This window comes from Salmo salar, chromosome ssa01 (genome assembly GCF_905237065.1).
Source record: "Salmo salar chromosome ssa01, Ssal_v3.1, whole genome shotgun sequence".
Taxonomy (NCBI): domain Eukaryota; kingdom Metazoa; phylum Chordata; class Actinopteri; order Salmoniformes; family Salmonidae; genus Salmo; species Salmo salar.
Window position 1 is genome coordinate 116,021,373 of NC_059442.1, and position 23,908 is coordinate 116,045,280.

Here is a 23,908-nt window from a genome sequence, read left to right on the forward strand (position 1 = left end):
GCTCGTGTATTTTCTGTATACCAGGGAGCTAGTTTCTTATGACAGATGTTTTTAATTTTTAGGGTTGCAACTGCATCTAGGGTATTGCGCAAGGTTAAATTGAGTTCCTCGGTTAGGTGGTTAACTGATTTTTGTCCTCTGACGTCCTTGGGTAGGCAGAGGGAGTCTGGAAGGGCATCAAGGAATCTTTGGGTTGTCTGAGAATTTATAGCACGACTTTTAATGCTCCTTGGTTGGGGTCTGAGCAGATTATTTGTTGCGATTGCAAACGCAATAAAATGGTGGTCCGATAATCCAGGATTATGAGGAAAAACATTAAGATCCACAACATTTATTCCATGGGACAAAACTAGGTCCAGAGTATGACTGTGGCAGTGAGTAGGTCCAGAGACATGTTGGACAAAACCCACTGAGTCGATGATGGCTCCGAAAGCCTTTTGGAGTGGGTCTTTGGACTTTTCCATGTGAATGTTAAAGTCACCAAAAATTAGAATATTATCTGCTATGACTACAAGATCCGATAGGAATTCAGGGAACTCAGTGAGGAACACTGCATATGGCCCAGGAGGCCTGTAAACAGTAGCTATAAAAAGTGAGTGAGTAGGCTCCATAGATTTCATGACTAGAAGCTCAAAAGACGAAAACGTCATTGTTTTTTTTTTTGTAAATTGAAATTTGCTATCGTAAATGTTAGCAACACCTCCGCCTTTGCCGGATGCACGGGGGGTATGGTCACTAGTGTAACCAGGGGGTGAGGCCTCATTTAACACAGTAAATTCAACAGGCTTAAGCCATGTTTCAGTCAGGCCAATCACATCAAGATTATGATCAGTGATTAGTTCATTGACTATAAATGCCTTGGAAGTGAGGGATCTAACATTAAGTAACCCAATTTTGAGATGTGAGGTATCACAATCTCTTTCAATAATGGCAGGAATGGAGGAGGTCTTTATACTAGTGAGATTGCTAAAGCGAACTGCGCCAATTTTTATTTTGCCCAATCTAGCTCGAGGCACAGACACGGTCTCAATGGGGAAAGCTGAGCTGACTACGCTGACTGTGCTAGTGGCAGACTCCACTAAGCTGGCAGGCTGGCTAACAGCCTGCTGCCTGGCCTGCACCCTATTTCATTGTGGAGCTAGAGGAGTTAGAGCCCTGTCTATGTTCGTAGATAAGATGAGAGCACCCCTCCAGCTAGGATGGAGTCCGTCACTCCTCAACAGGCCAGGCTTGGTCCTGTTTGTGGGTGAGTCCCAGAAAGAGGGCCAATTATCTACAAATTCTATCTTTTGGGAGGGGCAGAAAACAGTTTTCAACCAGCGATTGAGTTGTGAGACTCTGCTGTAGAGCTCATCACTCCCCCTAACTGCGAGGGGGCCAGAGACAATTAATCGATGCCGACACATCTTTCTAGCTGATTTACACGCTGAAGCTATGTTGCGCTTGGTGACCTCTGACTGTTTCATCCTAACATCGTTGGTGCCGACGTGGATAACAATATCTCTATACTCTCTACACTCGCCAGTTTTAGCTTTAGCCAGCACCGTCTTTAGATTAGCCTTAACGTCGGTAGCCCTGCCCCCTGGTAAACAGTGTATGATCGCTGGATGATTAGTTTTAAGTCTAATACTGCGGGTAATGGAGTCGCCAATGACTAGGGTTTTCAATTTGTCAGAGCTAATGGTGGGAGCCGTCGGCGTCTCAGACCCCACAACGGGAGGAGTAGAGACCAGAGAAGTCTCGGCCTCCGACTCCGACTCGCTTAATGGAGAGAACCGGTTGAAAGTTTCTGTCGGCTGAATAAGCGACACCGGTTGAGCATTCCTACAGCGTTTCCCTCCAGAAGCCATGAGAAAGTTGTCCGGCTGCGGGGACCGTGCGAGGGGGTTTATACTAACGTTACTATCTGTACTTACTGGTGGCACAGACGCCGTTTCATCCTTTCCTACACTGACATTTCCCTTGCCTAACGATTGCGTCTGAAGCTGGGCTTGCAGCACAGCTATCCTTGCCGTAAGGCGATCGTTCTCCTGTATATTATAAGTACAACGACTGCAATTAGAAGGCATCATGTTAATGTTACTTAGCTTCGGCTGTTTGAAGTCCTGACGAACCATGTCCAGATAAAACCTCCGGGGTGAAAAAGTTGAATGAAAAAAGTTGAGTGAGGGAAAAAGTAAAAATATACGGTAATGAAAAACTAAAAACCGTCAGGTAGCAAAGTAAGATCGGCAACAAAACGCAGATAAAACCTCCGGGGTGAAAAAGTTGAATGAAAAAAGTTGAGTGAGGGAAAAAGTAAAAATATACGGTAATGAAAAAGTAAAAACCGTCAGGTAGCAAAGTAAGATCGGCAACAAAACGCACAGCAGCGTAAACAAGTCTGCAAGTTGTGACCGGAAACAGGAGTGTGTTTACTGTTTAGATTCCCCAGCTATACAGACAGCCCCCCCAACACACCATATCTCCTGAAACATCTCCCCCAGCTATACAGACAGCCCCCCCAACACACCATATCTCCTGAAACATCTTCCCCAGCTATACAGACAGCCCCCCCAACACACCATATCTCCTAAAACATCTCCCCCAGCTATACAGACAGCTCCCCCAACATACCATATCTCCTGAAACATCTCCCCCAGCTATACAGACAGCCCCCCCAACACACCATATCTCCTGAAACATCTCCCCCAGCTATAGACAGCCCCCCCAACACACCATATCTCCTGAAACATCTCCCCCAGCTATACAGACAGCCCCCCAACACACCATATCTCCTGAAACATCTCCCCCAGCTATACAGACAGCCCCCCAACACACCATATCTCCTGAAACATCTCCCCAGCTATACAGACAGCCCCCCCAACACACCATATCTCCTGAAACATCTTCCCCAGCTATACAGACAGCCCCCCAACACACCATATCTCCTGAAACATCTCCCCCAGCTATACAGACAGCCCCCACAACACACCATATCTCCTGAAACATCTCCCCAGTTATACAGACAGCCCCCCAACACACCATATCTCCTGAAACATCTCCCCAGTTATACAGACAGCCCCCCAACACACCATATCTCCTGAAACATCTCTCCCAGCTATACAGACATCCCCCCCAACACACCATATCTCCTGAAACATCTCCACACTTTTAATCATTTTATTGAACTCAAATTCCAAGGGGCGCAGAGACCATCTCATTAAATAACAGTAAAGGGTCTGTTATTTATTTTATTTTTAAATTATTTTTTTGATTTTGTATTATTATTTTATTTAACCTTTATTTAACTAGGCAAGTCAGTTAAGAACAAATTGTTATTTACAATGACGGCCTACCAAAAGGCAAAAGGCCTCCTGCGGGGACTGGGGCCTGGGATTAAAAATAAATAAATAAATACAATATAAATAGAACAAAACACACAACACTACATAAATAGACACCACAACACTACATAAAGAGAGACAACACTACATAGAGACAACACAACACTACATAAAGAGAGACAACACTACATAAAGAGAGACAACGCTACATAAAGAGAGACCACACAACACTACATAAAGAGAGACAACACTACACTACATAAAGAGAGACAACACAACACTACATAAAGAGAGACAACACAACACTACATAAAGAGAGACAACACAACACTACATAAAGAGAGACAACACTACATAAAGAGAGACAACACTACATAAAGAGAGAAAACACTACATAACGAGAGACAACACTACACTACATAAAGAGAGACAACACAACACTACATAAAGAGAGACAACACTACATAAAGACAGACAACACAACACTACATAAAGAGAGACCTAAGACAACAACGTAGCAAGGCAGCAACACATGACAACACACCATGGTAGCAACACAACATGGTAGCAGCACAAAACATGGTACAAAAATTATTGGGCCCAGTCAACAGCACAAAGGGCAAAAAGGTAGAGACAACAATACATCACTCAAAGCAGCCACAGCTGTCAGTAAGAATGTCCATGATTGAGTCTTGGAATGAAGAGATTGAGATAAAACTGTCCAGTTTGAGTGTTTTTTGCAGGTCATTCCAGTCGCTAGCTGCAGCGAACTGAAAAGAGGAGCGACCCAGGGATGTGTGTCCTTTGGGGACCTTTAACAGAATGTAACATTAACAAAATGTACCTTTAACAGAATGTGACTGGCAGAACGGGTATTGTTTGTGGAGGATGAGGGCTGCAGTAGATATCTCAGATAAGGGGGAGTGAGGCCTTAAGAGGGTTTTATAAATGAGCATCAACCAGTGGGTCTTGCGACAGGTATACAGAGATGACCAGTTTACAGAGGAGTATAGAGTGTAGTGATGTGTCCTATAAGGAGCATTGGTGGTAAATCTGATGGCCGAATGGTAAAGAACATCTAGCCGCTCGAGAAAACCCTTACCTGCCGATCTATAAATTACGTCTCCGTAATCTAGCATGGCTAGGATGGTCATCTGAATCACGGTTAGTTAATCACAGCACTTTTAGTACATAGTCCCCCCCCATTTTAGAGGACCAAAAGTATTGGGACAAATCCACTTATATGTGTATTAAAGTAGTAAAACGTTGAGTGTTTCGTCCCATATTCCTATAGTATAATCCTATATTCCTATAATATAATCCCATATTCCTATAATATAATTCCATATTCCTATAATATAATTCCATATTCCTATAATATAATCCCATGTTCCTATAATATAATTCCATATTCCTATAATATAATTCCATATTCCTATAATATAATTCCATATTCCTATAATATAATCCCATGTTCCTATAATATAATCCCATATTCCTATAATATAATTCCATATTCCTATAATATAATCCCATATTCCTATAATACAATTCCATATTCCTATAATATAATTCCATATTCCTATAATATAATTCCATATTCCTATAATATAATCCCATGTTCCTATAATATAATCCCATATTCCTATAATATAATTCCATATTCCTATAATATAATCCCATGTTCCTATAATATAATCCCATATTCCTATAATATAATCCCATATTCCTATAATATAATCCCATATTCTTAACACGTAATGATTACATCAAGCTAGAATCTCTACAAACTTGTTGGCTGTATTGGCTGTTTGTTTTGGTTGTGTTTCAGATTATTTTGTGCCCAATAGAAATGTAATGGTAAATCATTTATTGTATCATTGTGTCACACTTCTTTATTGATGTGGATTCTACCATGATTACTGATATTCCTGAATGAATCGTGAATAATAATGAGAAAGTTACAGACGCTCCACTATCATACCCCTGAAACCTGCTAACCTCTCACCATTACAATAACAGGGGAGGTTAGCATTTTATATCATACCCCTAAAACATGCTAACCTCTCACCATTACAATAACAAGGGAGGTTAGCATTTTATATCATACCCCCTAAAACATGCTAACATCTCCATATTAACATAACAAGGGAGGTTAGCATTTTATATCATACCCCCTAAAACATGCTAACCTCTCACCATTACCATAACAAGGGAGGTTAGCATTTTATATCATACCCCTAAGACATGCTAACCTCTCACCATTACAATAACAAGGGAGATTAGCATTTTATATCATACCCCTAAAATCAAATCAAATCAAATTTATTTTTATATAGCCCTTCGTACATCAGCTGATATCTCAAAGTGCTGTACAGAAACCCAGCCTAAAACCCCAAACAGCAAGCAAAGCATGTGAAAGAAGCACGGTGGCTAGGAAAAACTCCCTAGGAAAAACTCCCTAGAAACATGCTAACCTCTCACCATTACCATAACAAGGGAGGTTAGCATTTCATATCATACCCCCTAAAACATGCTAACCTCTCACCATTACCATAACAAGGGAGGTAAGCATTTTATACCATACCCCCTAAAACATACTAACCTCTCACCATTACAATAACAAGGGAGGATAGCATTTTATATCATACCCCCAAGACATGCTAAACTCTCACTATTACAATAACAGGGTAGGTTAGCATTTTATATCATACCCCCAAGACATGCTAACCTCTCACCATGACAATAACAAGTGAGGTTAGCATTTTATATCATACCCCTAAAACATGCTAACCTCTCACATTACCATAACAAGGGAGGTTATCATTTTTAGCATACCCCCTAAAACATGCTAACCTCTCCCTATTACCATAACAAGGGAGGATAGCATTTTATAGCCTACCCCCTAAAACATGCTAACCTCTCACCATTACCATAACAAGGGAGGTTAACATTTTATAGCGTACCCCCTAAAACATGCTAAACACTCTCACCATTACCATAACAAGGGAGATTAGCATTTTATAGCGTACCCCCTAAAACATGCTAACCTCTCACATTACCATATGGTGAGAGATTATTCGTAACCATGGTAGCGTCCACATTAATGTAGAAGTGTTACGAAACATATTCTATTCTTATTTACAATAAAAGTGACTCCAAAATGACACAATACATTATTTACATTTTAACGGACAATCTTATCCAGAACGACTTACAGGAACAATTAGGATTAAGTGCCTTGCTCAAAAGGTACATCGACAGATGTTTTCACGTAGTTGTCTCAGGGATTCAAAACCAGCAACCTTTTGTTTACTGGCCCAAATGCTCTTAACCACCGGAAACTACCGGAAACACAACCACATCAAACAGTAAATGCAACCGACAAAATGTGTCACAAACTTGATGATGTCATTGTTACGCTATGAATGACTATCTACTATGTACAACAAGTGGTGTAATTTCTAAACGATTCACCCGATATGGATGAAGATACCCCTCAAATTAAACCTGACAGTCTGCACTTTAACCTCATAGTATCATTGTATGTCATTTTAAAATCCAAAGTGCTGGAGTACAGAGCCAAAAACAACAACGTATAGAGAGTTTGACAGCGAGAGAGAGAGAGAGAAAGAGAGACAGAAAGACAGAGAGACAAAGAGAGAGAGAGAGAGACAGAAAGAGAGAGAGAGAGAGACAGAAAGAGAGAGAGACAGAAAGACAGAGAGAGAGAGACAGAGAGAGATTTCTAAAACACTGTTCTTTGCTGAAACATAGCTGATGATATTGAAATGTCTTTATGTTTTGAAACTTTTTAGAGTGCAATGTTTCCTGTTCATTTCTAATAGTTTTTTGTTGATGTTGTTAATTTTGCTTCTTCTCACTTTTGTTTAGTGTATATTTCACTTGCTTTGGCAATGTAAACATATGTTTCCCATGTCAATAAAGCCCCTTTGAATTGAATTGAGACAAAGAAAGAGACAGAGATTTGATTTCAATTTATTAGGATCCCCATTAACCGACACCAATGGCGGCAGCTAGTCTTACTGGGGTCCAACACATAACAAAAAACAGGAGAGAGAGAGAGACAGAGATAGAGAAAGAGAGAGACAGAGACAGAGAGAGACAGAGAGGGAGGGAGGGAGGGAGGGAGGGAGGGAGGGAGGGAGGGAGGGAGGGAGGGAGGGAGGGAGGGAGGGAGGGAGGGAGGGAGGGAGGGAGGGAGGGAGGGAGGGAGACAAAGAAAGAGTATCTACCTCACTTGCTTTGGCAATGTTAACATATGTTTCCCATGCCAATAAAGCCCCTTTGAATTGAATTGACAGAGAGAGAGAGAGAGAGAGAGAGAGAGAGAGAGAGCGAGAGAGAGAAAGAAAGAGAGAAATGTGCAACGGACGTATGTTTCTTTAACTGGCCAGCGAGGTGATGTAGTATTGATTGTGTCGGCAACACATTCCCTTTCTCATTAGCTTGTTCAATAAGAAATTAGGTGTGATGCAAACAGGGCCGGCTCGAGGCATAAGCCACATAAGCGGGTACTCAGGTCATGTTGCCCAGGGGGCCCTGGCCTCATGGGGGCTTCCATTGATTTTGATAGTCACACTCAATCAGAGATCATTAACATGGCAAGTCTTGGTCAAATGTGTGGAATTGCAGGAAATGTTCTTTAAAACGGCAACAACAAAAAATCTCTACACCCAATGGCAAAATATGTAGAATTACAAGAAATGAACTTTAAACGTACATTTTTCTTTGCGAGGTGGGGAGGCCACCCAACCAAATCTTGTGTGTAGGTGTAACCGATGTGAAATGGCTAGTTAGTTAGGTGCGCGCTAATAGCGTTTCAATCAGTGACGTCTCTCGCTCTGCGACCTGAAGTAGTTGTTCCCCTTGCTCTGCGAGGGCCGTGGCTTTTGTGGCGCGATGGGTAACGATGCTTCGTGGGTGTCAGTTGTTGATGTGTGCAGAGGGTCCCTGGTTCGAGCCCAGGTAGGGGCGAGGAGAGGGACGGAAGCTAGACTGTTACACAGGGCCGCCAAAAGGCTTTGTCCGGCCCTGGATGCAAACAGCCTTGGCACAAACCATTATCTATAGCATTACGGATTTAATTGAAACAGGAGTTGAGTTGAGACGGCTGGGCCAGGAATAGGAAGTGGTAGAGCCAATCAGTGGAGTGAGTGAGGCTACATACATCCCAAATGGCACCCTATTCCCTTCATAGTTCACCAGTTTTGACCAGAGGTCCCTAAGGGCCCTGAACCAAAGTAGTGCACTTATATACTGTGCATTCGGAAAAGTATTCAGACCCCGTCCCTTTTTCCACATTTTGTTACGTTACATCCTTATTCTAAAATGGATTAAATACAATAAAAATCCTCAGCAATCTACACACAATACCCCATAATGACAAAAGCGAAAACAGGTTTTTAGACATTTTTGCAAATTTGCAAAAAATAAAAAGCAGAAATAGCTTATTTACATAAGTATTCAGACCCTTTGCTATGAGACTTGAAATTGATCTCAGGTGCATCCTGTTTCCATTGATCATCCTTGAGATGTTTCTACAACTTCATTGGAATCTACCTGTGGTAAATTCAATTGATTGGACATGATTTGGAAAGGCACACACCTGTCTCACCATACATGCCTTCCATCTTACCTCACAGGGTTCCCCACCCATCTCCCCAGTTATTACAAGTATAGGTGCAAACTTGTGGACACCTAAAAAGTAACGTACTGCTCTGTTATGGACGTGTTCATTTTTAAAATACCTCTTTGCACCCCAAACTCTTGCTGAATAGTCCAGAACAGGACACACGCATGTCTGATACAGTTTGGAATACGTAGCCTAACCAATACCTTTGAGTGGTTTTGTTTTTCCTATAACTCCCCCAAGAGCTCTACTTGCTGAGTCGGCCGGCCAGGGCAGTGATCTCAAGAATTTCTTCATCAAAACAAAACTGAAAAATACCTCTATTAATAGCTGTTTATCTAAAATAAATTATCTGTCTGATTGTCAGGTTGATCATTAGTCTCCATCTTCTACACCAAGTCATTATCTGTCTGATTGTCAGGTTGATCATTAGTCTCCATCTTCTACACCAAGTCATTATCTGTCTGATTGTCAGGTTGATCATTAGTCTCCATCTTCTACACCAAGTCATTATCTGTCTGATTGTCAGGTTGATCATTAGTCTCCACCTTCTACACCAAGTCATTATCTGTGTTTTAGTCTGACTAATCATGAGTCTCCATCTTTTATACCAAGTCATTACCTGTCTGATTGTCAGGTTGATCATTAGTCTCTACCTTCTACACCAAGTCATTGTCTGTCTGATTGTCAGGTTGATCATTAGTCTCCACCTTCTACACCAAGTCATTATCTGTCTGATTGTCAGGTTGATCATTAGTCTCCATCTCCTACACCAACTGACTACGTAATTATAACATTCTGCAGGTTGAGTTTCTGACATTTAAAATAATACAAGAGGGTTTTGACATGGTGTTTTCCAGTTTTAGTTTTCAGAGAACATGTCTTTATACAATTACTCCTCAAGATACGCCACATTTTCGTTACCTGAGAACAAAAGTAGCAACCCCCCCCCTTTCTCCCACTCCTTAAGTACCTGTGTAACATCAGAATTCAGCCCTTCCTGTTCCTCCCTGACTTCCATTGGAATTGTCTTATGTTGTTTCGGTCCTAAATTATTTGTTTAGTTTCAGAAGGATGTGCTTCCAATTGTTATTTCGGGCTAACGAATTGGAAAAACTAGAATATGATATGAAGGGAATGTTATCAAAGTTTATTTCTATTTGAACCGAGTGTGAATGTAAATAGAATTAAACTTTCCTACAACAAACTACAACAATTCTATTTTACTGAGACTTTTAATTAAGATACAGATCAATATAATGCAAGATCAGACAGACACACACACACACACACACACGCACACACACACACAGACACACAGAGACACACAGAGACACGCACGCACACACACGCACGCACGCACGCACACACACACACACACACACACACAGAGACACACACACACACAGAGACACACACACACACACAAACACACACACACACACACACACGCACACACAGAGACACACACACATACAGACTACAGTGCAGTACTTACATGTGGCTCACTGTGTATTAGTGCCTTGCGTTCTGGCAGCTGTCTAGTAGAACTGAACTCCACCTTGGACGCTATGCTCTTCACCATAAGTTTAATGGTAGCATAGTCCTTGGCAGAAGACACATTAAAGGGGTAGGGCCCAGCTCCGGACCCCGAGTTAGGGACCATAGAGAAATGATATGGGGACGGGGTCAAGAGGAGGCCCTTCTTGTCCCCAGTGAGGATATAGGAAGCCATGATGAGGAACATGACGGTGAGGCCGAACAGGAAGCTGTACAGTTTAACCTTCCTGAAGCAGGTCAGGGTGCTCGTACCACATCCCAGGGTGCACCACGGCCAGAGTCGGTGGAGAGGGTCACGTTTCACCTCCAGAATGGCAAACAGGCTCATGGGGCTGTCGTCCACCTGTAGTTTCAGAGGTCTCTTCCTGTAGTCCTCCATCGGGGAACCCAGCAGGGTGTATTCGTAGTCCATGTGTGTCATGGTGACAGAGAGGTGGGGTGGTGGTGGGCTGGCTAGGTCTGGGTGGTGGGGTGGTGGTGGGCTGGGTGGTGGGGTGATGGCGGGCTGGCTAGGTCTGGGTGGTGGGGTGGTTGGGTCTGGGTGGTGGGGTGATGGTGGGCTGCCTAGGTCTGAAGACCCAATGTGGTGGTGGGGTGGTTGGGTCTGGGTGGTGGGGTGGTGGAGGCCCGGCTAGGTTTACTCAGCCTCAGAGACTTGGTGGTGGAGGAGGAGGAGGAGAGGTGGTGGTGGTGGAGCCAGTGAGATGGGAGGAAGAGTATGGTGGTTGTGGCCCAGGAGGATCATCCATGCTGGGGGTGGGATGCTGCGTGCGGACAGACCACCTCCTCAACCACTACTGGAGACCTGGAAAGAGGAAGAAGAAGAAGAAGAGGGATGACTGACAGAGAAGGAGGAAGTGGACTTCCAGTGAAACATCCTGTTTCCTCTTAAAAATGACTTTATACTTTAAGTGTCTAGCTGATCTAAAAAATGCTGGATTAAAAACAACCCAATTTGGGTTATTTAGTAACCCAGCACTGGGTCAATATTGGACAGAACACACGCTGGGTTATTTAGTAACCCAGCACTGGGTCAATATTGGACAGAACACACTCTGGGTTATTTAGTAACCCAGCTGTCATGACGTTGGCCTGTGGGTAAGGTTTATGACCCCCCCCCCCCATAAATACCTTTTACCACTTCCCCTCTCTGAGTCTACTGAAGGACTTGAATAGCCTGTGTTAAATATAGAGAGTCTGGGAACATCAAACAAATGGGGAAAGGTACCACATATTTTGTTAATAAAACCAGTTGGAAATATGCTTGGGAACGTAATGAGTATGTATGTCAGTTCGGTTGTCATCTGAGACATTATGACTGATGACAGGACGACTTAAACTGTATCTGAGAAAGTATACACCCTCTAGTTATCAGAGTCACATGGAATTGTTATGCAATTGAAATGTTTGATATTGAAAATGTTTGTTAGGAGATGAAATGTAATTTTAGCTTCCGAATGAGAGATTTGGGTTTTCATAAGGAAAGTGCCCTGCTCGATCAGTGGCCAACCCTGTGAAGAGACAGGGGTTATAAACGATGAAACACCTCCCTCCCCCTCTCCACTATATAATCCTTTGACGAAAAGATAACCAGGTTGTTCCAGTACGGGAGGTCTGCAGCCTCTACGTTAGAAGGACACACATGTCAAGAACAGAACTAAGCCAACCTCGGCGTGAGCTTTGGTGGCGAATGGTATGAACTTTGAGCTTATTCACTACAGAAGTGCTACTTCCTAGCCGTTGAGTTAGCAGCGGCCGATGCTTACGTGGGCTAGGAAAGGACGGACGACGGATCCAGTCTAACAGACGGACGAAGATACCACCACGTATCCAATTGACCACCAAAGACATTCTTCCGAGTAACAGGAAGATCTGTTGGCCAACCCGGCCAGCATCTACGACCAATCTACCGAAGCGCAGCTCAGAGTAAATATTTATTGCATTTTCCTTTTCCAAATGGGCGGTAATTTAGAATGCATAAGATAATGTATTTACGATAGCATAGCTGCTGTTTCTCTGTTCCTAAATCTTCCCGCTCTTTCATTCAAGCCCAACCCCCTTTCCTTTGTGTAACCAGCCGTCATATCTGTTCCGTCTACCGGGACGTTTTCTGTATGACATCAGTGTATTCTGTGTATTTGTAATTCTGTGTGATTAGTTAGGTATTTAGTAAATAAATAATTAAACCTAATTTTGTATTGCTGATTCAACTTGTTAGCCAGGGTTCGTGAAGATAACCAAGAATTTACAACTTTCATTATGAGACTGAAAATAAGACAAGGGTTAATATTGACTGCTATCGAGGTAAAATATTACAAAGTATTTTAAGAGTTTATTCGGAAGATAATGGCTCTATAAACGTTCTTCCGTGGTGCCCCGACTTTCTAGTTAATTACATTTACATGATTAGCTTAATCAGGTAATATTAATTACAGAGAAATCATTTTATAAGTTAGCATGTCATATCACTTAATCCGGCATAGCCAAAGACACGACATTTGGAGCCCCCGTGCGAGGAATCTAAAATAGGATGAAGCTTTCATTTTGATTCAGCATATATAAAATTGAAAAGCAGATTACACAATATACCAAGTTGATTATATACATTATGGGAATTGTAGACTGGAATTATTGGTGCGTGTGTGTTCCGGAGAATCGCCTCCGTGTTGTGCTCTGAGGTAGTCAGTGGGTAGCATAAACTATACATGTATGTATGTATGATGGCTGATAAAGCTATCTGAGAAATAGCGCGTTTGGCCAAACGCTAAGTATGTCTGCCTCTCGCGTTTCAGACGCGTGTTGGCTAGGGTCATTATTAATTTCTCGGCGAGGACAAAGAGCCAGCCGATTGAAATTTAGGAGAGATTAGCTTGACCAGCGATAAGTATCTCTCTGTCTCTCGCGTTTCGATGCGAGTAGACCACGGTGCAATTCGTTGTTTCCCGCGAGTTCCGGTTAAAACATCGTCAAATATCGCCGAAAAGGGTTTGAACATAATACGTTATAAGTAAAACCTTTCCCTTGCCAAGGGAATCCTATGTTGAGCATTTTTCAGGCATAAAGTAGCATTAGCTTGCTCGAGATGCTAAGCTAAAAAAAAAAGGGAAAACAGCCATTTTGTTTTGTACCACATTGTAAGTCATCCGACTTGCGGAACGAAAGTCCCGCCCTGGGTACTCCCGTTTGATTTCAGTGTGTGCCCTCTGAAGAAGTCACCAATACTTTCCTTCAAATAATTAGTCAGGTGACACTCAAGTCGTTACTCGTGATATCCAGACGGATATCGATGTCTTTTTCAATTGAACTAATAAGTGAAATTGCCAGATTTACATTCTCAAGTTTAAATAATATCCAAATTGATGAGTTTTCTAAATGAGACATTGTAATCTTTTTCCACATTAACCTAGATGAATAAACCTCTCAGGTTAATTCAAGTTTAAATCCCAAATAGCCTATACAGGTTTGATTTATCATTAAAATTGATCAATCAGTAAAATTTGGTTTTTGCTAAACCCATAAAGTAATCCAGTACTGACAGAAGTCCCGCCCCGCGGAATCCCATGTGGCTTCGGCCCAAGGAAGAAGTGTACCATAGTGGGAAGTGCTCCCAACATTTAATCTACTGTTTACACTTATGATATCCAATCAATGGAGATTGTATGGATTATCATCTCATTCAATTTAATAAGTTAAATTGTTGAACATACCTTAATGTTCTTGCAATCAAATTAGACACTTTTAAACTTCCCATATTAACCTGGATGAAGCAACCCCTCAGGTTAATTCAAGTTTAATACCCAGATAGCCTACCCAGGTAGGATTAATCATTGGCATTGATTAATTAATTCAATTTGCTTTTGCAAATTCATTCACGTCCAACTTCCACATTACTGGTACAGTACTGATGGTTCGTCAACATCTATAAATAGATTAAACTTGTCTTTGCAGCTTCCAATGAATTCCAAACCCAAACATTGAAAAAAAATAGGAACATTTTTCCTCTACATTTTTCTAATAATGTGCAAGCTACCAAAGGAGGTGGTCACCACTCCTCCGCTAATTAGTGAACCTCCACCCATAAAAGGATTGATCTCTGACCTCAGCAGTGATACCAACCCTAATTATGCCATTAGAAAAACAACAGCCGAAATTGCGAACGCTCTCCAAAATCAACCATCAAATACAGGCTTTGTGACTGTTCTCTCCACTTTAGCACTTGTGTATCGCCATCAAAGGTTGGCATCGGTCCAATACCACAGTGCACAGCTGAAGCACGTGCAAGACATGGCTAACATGAGGGCACAGGTGGAGAGAACTGAGCAACTATTGACAAAAGCATGAAATGAAAACATTCTGCTAGTCGAGGAACTGCGTTTGAAATCGGAACAATTAAAAGTAATTGCAAATACTTATGACGATGAACGAGAACAAACTCTCCAACAAAATCGTCATCTGCAGGAACAACTCGATTTAGCCAAAACTAAATGCGATGTTGTCCACGCCAAACTAGATAAATCTGTCGAGTTATCTACAAACAGGAACGCGCAATTTGATAACATGCAGGCAGTTTTGTTGAACGTTACTCAAGGTAACAATGTTCTACTCCAAATTCTGCAGACCAAAGACGATCAGTTGATGAACACAATGACAAAGTTGGATGACAAATCAGCAGAACTTATTGAAGTCGCTGACCCAATGAATGATGAGAGAACTCAGGTGATGAGGATGGAAATATTGATTTCTAAGCAAGCAGAGGAAATCTCATCACTGAATCTCTCGCTCTGTACTCGAGACCTCTATCTGCAAACCATGACAGATAAATTTGAGACCGAAAGGAGCAGGTGTGACACTCACGTGTCCAAAATTGGTACTCTAAGCGCTCAAGTGGACTCTGCAATGCAGCAGAAGACCACCCTTAGGGACCATCTGGAGGAAGTCCAGAATGGTCACGCTCTACAGCATGACTACCCATCCAAGCAACCGGAGTCCGGTACTCAAAGGAGTGAAGACGATAGGTTTCAGACATTGCCTCCATCATGTGTCCCCAGTCTTCTCCTCTTGGCCATTCGGCACTGAGTAATATGGAGCCTCTTGGCCAACAAAGCCAAAGCTTGGCCTCTCCTCTTGGCCTGTCGGCCCCAATTTCTCCACAGGATGAAGCCAACCCTCTCCGCCCGCTTGGCGCGGAATACCTTGACAAACTCGTCAAGAATTTCCCCACCTTTGACCCCGTTCCAGGTCAGCCAAACGATACTGAGACGTTCCTAGCTGACATAGAGGACGCGTTGGGTGGCTACCCGAATGCTACGGGTTCTGACAGGGTTTACCTGTTGAAGCGAACGTCTAATAGACACGTGACGAGGTTCATTCGCCTACAACAGCAACACGTGCTAAATGACTACGCTAAACTTGCCACAGCTTTGAAATTAGAATTCAGTGGTTCTGCGACTCGCAAACACGATAGCTCACTGGCTAACACGGTCAAACAAGCTCGGAACGAACACCCACAAGCTTTCTATCATAGGCTTCGTTCAGCTTACTTTGGCCTACTCACGGAAACAGGAATGGAAGAGCTGTTACCATTCAAACAAATGTTTCTGTCGAACATGTATCCCACCTTCATTACCTACTTGGGCCCTGCAGCCCACGTTGGCTTGCCTATCTTACAACTCAGAGAGCTTGCAAGCACAGCTTTTGAGGCATCAAAAGTTCACAACGCTAAGAGCCCTGACCACTCGGTTTTGAAGTTTAACCAGGAGCACTCACTCCAGTTAGAGGGTGCATTATCAGGTATTGGAGCGTCGAGAGATGACGCACAACAACAGTTTCTACCACGAAACCATGATTCCAATAACCTCCGCGGTCGAAATAACTGTAAAGTACGTAGCCATCAACATGACTACCGCTACAAACGACCCGTTCGCTACGTTCCTGCACCCAACCCACAAAAAGTGTCAGAGCACAAGGGTAACAAAGGGTTGAAGGACGATCAAAACGTAGACCAATGTTCTCCAGAAGTCCCACTACGGGAAGAACTTAAGCGAGTACAATTTGAGAAAAGGGTAAAAGATAAGTCACAAGGACTAGACGGGGGAATTACCGGACACCAGGTCCGCAGGAATTAACACCCATAGCAAGGACGTTAAAGTTCAAATTTCTCCCGCTCTCATTCAAGACCCTATCCAGGGCCCGCTTGATCAAGAAACAAGCCCCGGGCTCTGTCTATAGACTCTGATACAAAAGTTGCGAAGAAAAAGGTTAAACGCTTCGTTAAAGCCAAGCTCACTCAAAATCGGAAAAGTCAATCTGCTTCCATCTTGAACAGACATGGCACATCACGTCGTTGCGAACGACCACTCCACTTTGTGGGGAATATGTCCACTAACCACGAATCTAAACGGCTATACCTGGAAACAGTCCTGGAGGACTGCTTAGCTTGTCATGCGCTAATTGATTCGGGTGCGACAATATCACTCATCTCTCAAACATTGTTTGATGATCTAAAAAGGGCTTTGAAGCCAACTAAACGTTGGTTAAAAGTGGAACGATGTGACACTACACTTCGAGGGGTCACTCAGACTACCTCGCCTCTCACATTGAGAGTCATGCTGAAACTACACTTCCAGGACGTATCGCTCGTTCACACTGTGTATGTTACCAGCCTCAAAACTGTAACCCTGCTACTTGGAGCAGACTTGATGGATCGATTACTCCCATTGATGGATTGGAAAACCAACCAGGTATGGTCACAGGCCACAGTGCCTTCTCCACTGACCACACTGTCTTCCCCTAACGCTAGCTGCAATGCAGTCATTCACGAGGGGTATCTGTCGAAAGCACCCCTTTGGGAAAAGACGTTTAGAAACCTCTTGGTGCAGAATCCGATCCAAGGAGATATTACGATATCTCGACACATTCCATCAGCCAACCTGATTGACCATTCTTTTCATGATTTCGAGCCAGCTGTCTCTGTGAATAAGCAACTTCCCTCCTCCTTGCAGTCGTGCAATTCGATAGTTGAGATGAACTTCGCTTGCCCTTCGGACACTTCCGCAAGCACTGCGGCCGTCTCAGCAAGAAAAACATTGATGTGCAGAGTACACTCTGCTTCCGATGATACACCTTCTGCTTTGTTGGGGACTGTCACCCCTTACAATGACACTAATGGCGTCAGTCCAGCAACTGACCCGATGACTCCCACTGGTGAAACACTTTGCGATATCGCAGACCGATATCCTCGTCTCAGTTTGCAGGTACTGAAGAGGTTGCCACACGCGGACGCGGTGGTGACTGACAGACCTCGACAGCCACTGAGGGTGTTGAAGCACAAACACCAGGATATTTGGTTGAAAGGTTACAGCCATTCTCATAATAACGCGGCCACTGACGACTCGTACATAGGGTCCGACCTTTTCGTTTACGCCTCGGACACCAACACCACCCGCTGGTGGGGGGGTCCCGAGACACAAAGGGGGGGAATAGTAGCCCAGACCCATGATGAGCCTCATCGAGGCCGGTGGGGGGGTCGAGACTACGGACAACACCGTACGAGGCCGCCAGAGCATAAATCAAATCTAGTTGTAAACTCCCCTATGAGAACAGTGAGGAGCAGACAGGCCCCTAGACGGGGATTATCTTAGAACACGTCTAAGATAGTACTGAGGTGTACCACACTGGTCGTAAAGGAAGTCCAATGGACTTGTCCACCTCCAAAACAAATGGCAACAATAATAATTCCTTGCCATGTGTAGGTTCAACTACAATACAACTAGTAATATGCTCCAATCATGTGTTCCGGTAGATAATATTTCAGAATAAATCGGTAGGACAACTGGACCCCTTGAATACCAGTACCAATACCGCAGTCAGTCCAGCAACACTCAGTAAGAGGATTAGTAACCTCACAAGTTAAATTGCTATTGATAATAGCGACATAGGAGTCACTCAGAGTGCAACACGGGAAGGGAATCTCCATTGCACTCTTCCAATGGTTAACACATGCCACTAATAAATAGAACCCTCCGTCCAGGAGAAAATTATTAGAAGTCATGAACCATGATCACACCACGTATGACTGGTCTAATACTTAGAGTACTTCCGTCGTGAGGTTAGCTCCTCCGGGGATAACATAGCTATGAAATTGACTTCATACCTACTGCCACTACAATAGTGGAAGACACAGTGACTTGTAGAAAACTACTACAGACTCCCTTGACACCAATTCTGACTGACCTCCAGGCATTGACCTGAAAATTACCTGACTACGTCAGACTCATTCTGAACAAGTTGTAATCTGCCAGGATACTTGGTTTTCTTCCCTTGACATGCGCGATTGTGTAAGCATAAAGGCACATGCACAACGGAACATCCAATTAGGATTTATGCTAGGATCACTTAAGGGTCCAAGCAAAATACCAGCCTTAGTAAAGTTGAACATTTACTTCTAGGCCTTTGACTCTACAGCACTCACCAGTTTTCTAACCAGAAGTCCATAGGTCATCCTGTAGACTGCCCAAAACTAGTGCCTTACAGCTGTAGACTTATCATATAGTTGTCAACTTAGGATAGTACCCTAAGCGCCACCCCGCAAATTAGGAAAGCCCTAGATATGACATTAGACAATGCCATGATAGGGTCATTTTGCCAAGACCATGGACGTAGATAGAATGCAGTCCAATTAGATGATTAAGGTGGCATAACTATATTTTGTTTTGTTTATGCTTTCATTCATTTTGTTTCATTTTCTTCGGCACATAGAAAGTGATAGAGCCATAAACAACTCCCCCATACAACCATCAGTTAGTGCCACAACGCCGCTCATTTGGGAGGAAATGTAATGACATATTTCATGAGTGTGTGTGCGTTGTTAACATCTGCCTAAGTTACTGCCCAGATATTCCAGTCTGGACGACCAGACGACGGGTCCGGAACGGCGATCCCAATCCGGACATCCGCTGCCGAGCCATGGAAAGGACTTCTTCATTTGCAGAGACCCTACCCGGGTCGACCATCAGAGGGGGGACTGCAATAGCAACCACCAACTGGACATGTGCTGCCCAGCCTTGGAGCGGACTTCTTCATTTGCAGACACCCTACCCGGGTCGACCGCCAGATGGGGACCACAACGATGATCCACAACTAGGACAACCCACGTTCATTTTTATGTTGGGTTATAACATGCAGGTTAATCGCAAGATTGAACCCAACATGGGGGGACTGTCATGACGTTGGCCTGTGGGTAAGGTTTATGACCCCCCCCCCCCATAAATACCTTTTACCACTTCCCCTCTCTGGGTCTACTGAAGGACTTGAATAGCCTGTGTTAAATATAGAGAGTCTGGGAACATCAAACAAATGGGGAAAGGTACCACATATTTTGTTAATAAAACCAGTTGGAAATATGCTTGGGAACGTAATGAGTATGTATGTCAGTTCGGTTGTCATCTGAGACATTATGACTGATGACAGGATGACATAAACTGTATCTGAGAAAGTATACACCCTCTAGTTATCAGAGTCACATGGAATTGTTATGCAATTGAAATGTTTGATATTGAAAATGTTTGTTAGGAGATGAAATGTAATTTTAGCTTCCGAATGAGAGATTTGGGTTTTCATAAGGAAAGTGCCCTGCTCGATCAGTGGTCAACCCTGTGAAGAGACAGGGGTTATAAACGATGAAACACCTCCCTCCCCCCTCTCCACTATATAATCCTTTGACGAAAAGATAACCAGGTTGTTCCAGTACGGGAGGTCTGCAGCCTCTACGTTAGAAGGACACACATGTCAAGAACAGAACTAAGCCAACCTCGGCGTGAGCTTTGGTGGCGAATGGTATGAACTTTGAGCTTATTCACTACAGAAGTGCTACTTCCTAGCCGTTGAGTTAGCAGCGGCCGATGCTTACGTGGGCTAGGAAAGGACGGACGACGGATCCAGTCTAACAGACGGACGAAGATACCACCACGTATCCAATTGACCACCAGATACAATCTTCCGAGTAACAGGAAGATCTGTTGGCCAACCCGGCCAGCATCTACGACCAATCTACCGAAGCGCAGCTCAGAGTAAATATTTATTGCATTTTCCTTTTCCAAATGGGCGGTAATTTAGAATGCATAAGATAATGTATTTACGATAGCATAGCTGCTGTTTCTCTGTTCCTAAATCTTCCCGCTCTTTCATTCAAGCCAACCCCCTTTCCTTTGTGTAACCAGCCGTCATATCTGTTCCGTCTACCGGGACGTTTTCTGTATGACAGCATTGTATTCTGTGTATTTGTAATTCTGTGTGATTAGTTAGGTATTTAGTAAATAAATAATTAAACCCAATTTTGTATTGCTGATTCAACTTGTTAGCCATGGTTCGTGAAGATAACCAAGAATTTACAACTTTCATTATGAGACTGAAAATAAGACAAGGGTTAATATTGACTGCTATCGAGGTAAAATATTACAACGTATTTTAAGAGTTTATTCGGAAGATAACGGCTCTATAAACGTTCTTCCGTGGTGCCCCGACTTTCTAGTTAATTACATTTACATGATTAGCTTAATCAGGTAATATTAATTACAGAGAAATCATTTTATAAGTTAGCATGCCATATCACTTAATCCGGCATAGCCAAAGACAGAACACAGCACTGGGTCAATATTGGACAGAACACACTCTGGGTTATTTAGTAACCCAGCACTGGGTCAATATTGGACAGAACACACTCTGGGTTATTTAGTAACCCAGCACTGGGTCAATATTGGACAGAACACACGCTGGGTTATTTAGTAACCCAGCACTGGGTCAATATTGGACAGAACACACGCTGGATTATTTAGTAACCCAGCACTGGGTCAATATTGGACAGAACACACTCTGGGTTATTTAGTAACCCAGCACTGGGTCAATATTGGATAGAACACACTCTGGGTTATTTAGTAACCCAGCACTGGGTCAATATTGGAGAGAACACACTCTGGGTTATTTAGTAACCTAGCACTGGGTCAATATTGGACAGAACACACTCTGGGTTATTTAGCAACCCAGCACTGGGTCAATATTGGACAGAACACACTCTGGGTTATTTTGACCCAGCCAGTAAGGCTGTGTGAATAACTAAACAAGATAGGTTGTTGGGATTACCCAAACATGGGTTCATTTAACCATCAGCTGGGTATATTAACTTTCATGCTGGGTTGACCAATCAGCTGGGTATATTAACTTTCATGCTGGGTTGACCAATCAGCTGGTTATACTAACTTTCATGCTGGGTTGACCTATCAGCTGGGTATATTAACTTTCATGCTGGGTTGACCAATCAGCTGGGTATATTAACTTTCATGCTGGGTTGACCAATCAGCTGGGTCTTTTTAATGTAATCCTTAGGTTGTTTTCAGGACGAATGGCTTATTAGGGGCGTGGCTTTCAGCTAGATCTTATTGGCCACCCGTCAGCGTAAATGTAATTGTCACGCCCTGACCATAGAGAGCCTTTTATTCTTTATGTTGGTTAGGTTGGGGTGTGACTAGGGTGGGTGATCTAGGTTGTTTATTTCTATGTTGGCCTGGTATGGTTCCCAATCAGAGGCAGCTGTTTATCGTTGTCTCTGATTGGGGATCATATTTAGGCAGCCATTTCCCCATTGTCTTTTGTGTGATGTTGTTTTGAGTCAGTGCATGTAGCACCTCTGATGTCACTGTTCGTTGATTGTTTGTTTCTTCTTTTTTTTCCCGCTTAAATAAACATGTGGAACCTATGTCACGCTTCGCTTTGGTCTGAATGTTATTACGGCAATCGTGACAGTAATTCCTGTTCATCAATGTTAAATTTACACACTTCAAATTCAAAATTATTATTTTTTAAAAAATTTTTACACATTCTTCTATAATATTACGATGATTTATTACATATTATCATAAGGTACACCACCTTTTGTTTCCAAACATTTACATAGGCTTTTAGGTAACTCATACACTTCTGTAAGCGTCATTGAATCTGCAAAAATGTCAGTGTTCGACCTTAACGTGATAACTATACAACAGAACAGATTAACAGGAATGGCATTTACTCTCACGGGTGGCTGCAAATAACTATCCGAAAGCCAAACTACTAAACTATGCCTCCAGTCTTCTGATCTGACCCAGCACCAATAACCCAGCACCAATAACCCAGCACCAATAACCCAGCATCAATAACCCAGCACCAATAACCCAGCACCAATAACCCAGCACCAATAACCCAGCAGTTTTTCAAATAAAACAACCCAACTAAGTGGCCCAACACCCTGCAACCCGACAATTGGGTCGCACAAATAACCCATCCTTTTTTAGAGTGTAAAGCTGCTTGTGACCTGGAAGAGGAAGAATTGAATAAGTGTGAACAAAGAACTACATTGTGTTTCATCTAATCACAGACTCTTCCACTGAAACTGACTAGCGACATTTCCCCTTTAAAATCAGTTGACAATTCCGTCTAGCCAATTCATCCTGATCTAAAGCAGTAAAAGTGAATTATATGGAAAAACCTCTCAATCCCAATAACAATGAAACATATTATACATACATACACTTCCATTGTAGACCATCTGTTGTTCCTGCTGAATCCAGTAAAGCTCTCTCTCTCTCTCTCTCTCTGAGACTACAGTCTGTCTCTCTCTGAGTCAGTCTAGTAAAGCTCTCTCTCTCTCTCTCTGAGACTACAGTCTGTCTCTCTCTGAGTCAGTCTAGTAAAGCTCTCTCTCTCTCTGTCACGACATCAACGGATGGTGGCGCCCCTCCTTGGCCGGGCGGAGCTCGGCGGTCGTCGTCGCCGGCCTACTAGCTGCCATCGATCCTTTTTTGTTTCACTTTCTGTTGATTAGGTCTAGGTAGGCATGCACCTGTTTTGGGTTAGTTATTAGTAGGGGGGGGTTATTTAGTTTAGCGTAGGATGTCTGTGTTTGTGCGTGATTATGTTTCTTGTCCGTTTTGTGAGCTTGAGGAACGTGTGCTGGTTTTCCTCTGCCTGTGGTTGGTTTCTTTGTGTTCACCACCGCAGAAGTATTTAAGGGCTGCGTCCCTATTTTTTGGCGACCATATCTACTTTCTGGAATAAAGAAGTGTGGTCAAGAATTCTCTGTCTCCTGCGCCTGACTCTACCTCTCCTGCTTTCTTGAGCCAGCCCGTGACACTCTCTCTCTCTCTCTGAGGCTACAGTCTCTCTCTGAGTCAGTCTCGTCTTATCATAGTAGTAGCAGATGTGACAACAACGTCCCAAAAGCTGTAATTGATGCAGATATTCCGGCACAGAGCGGATAGGGCTGTATTCAGGATGTTGGTTACATCCTGGTAAAAGTGCTGACTAGCAGTTATCATATGCATCTCTCTCTGTGTGTGTG

At 43.1% G+C, this 23,908-nt stretch overlaps 1 protein-coding gene across 1 annotated transcript in view; it reads right to left on the reverse strand.

Moving 5' to 3' along the window:
• The window catches only part of LOC106562767 (carbohydrate sulfotransferase 15), a 99,907-nt gene extending 76,698 nt beyond the window's left edge, over nt 1–23,209 (reverse strand). Inside the window, 2 exon segments of the mRNA XM_045687717.1 lie at nt 10,478–11,344; nt 23,095–23,209. Coding sequence (XP_045543673.1) covers nt 10,478–10,960 — 483 coding nt within the window. The 5' untranslated portion in view covers nt 10,961–11,344; nt 23,095–23,209.
• Nucleotides 23,210–23,908: the final 699 nt, after the last annotated feature.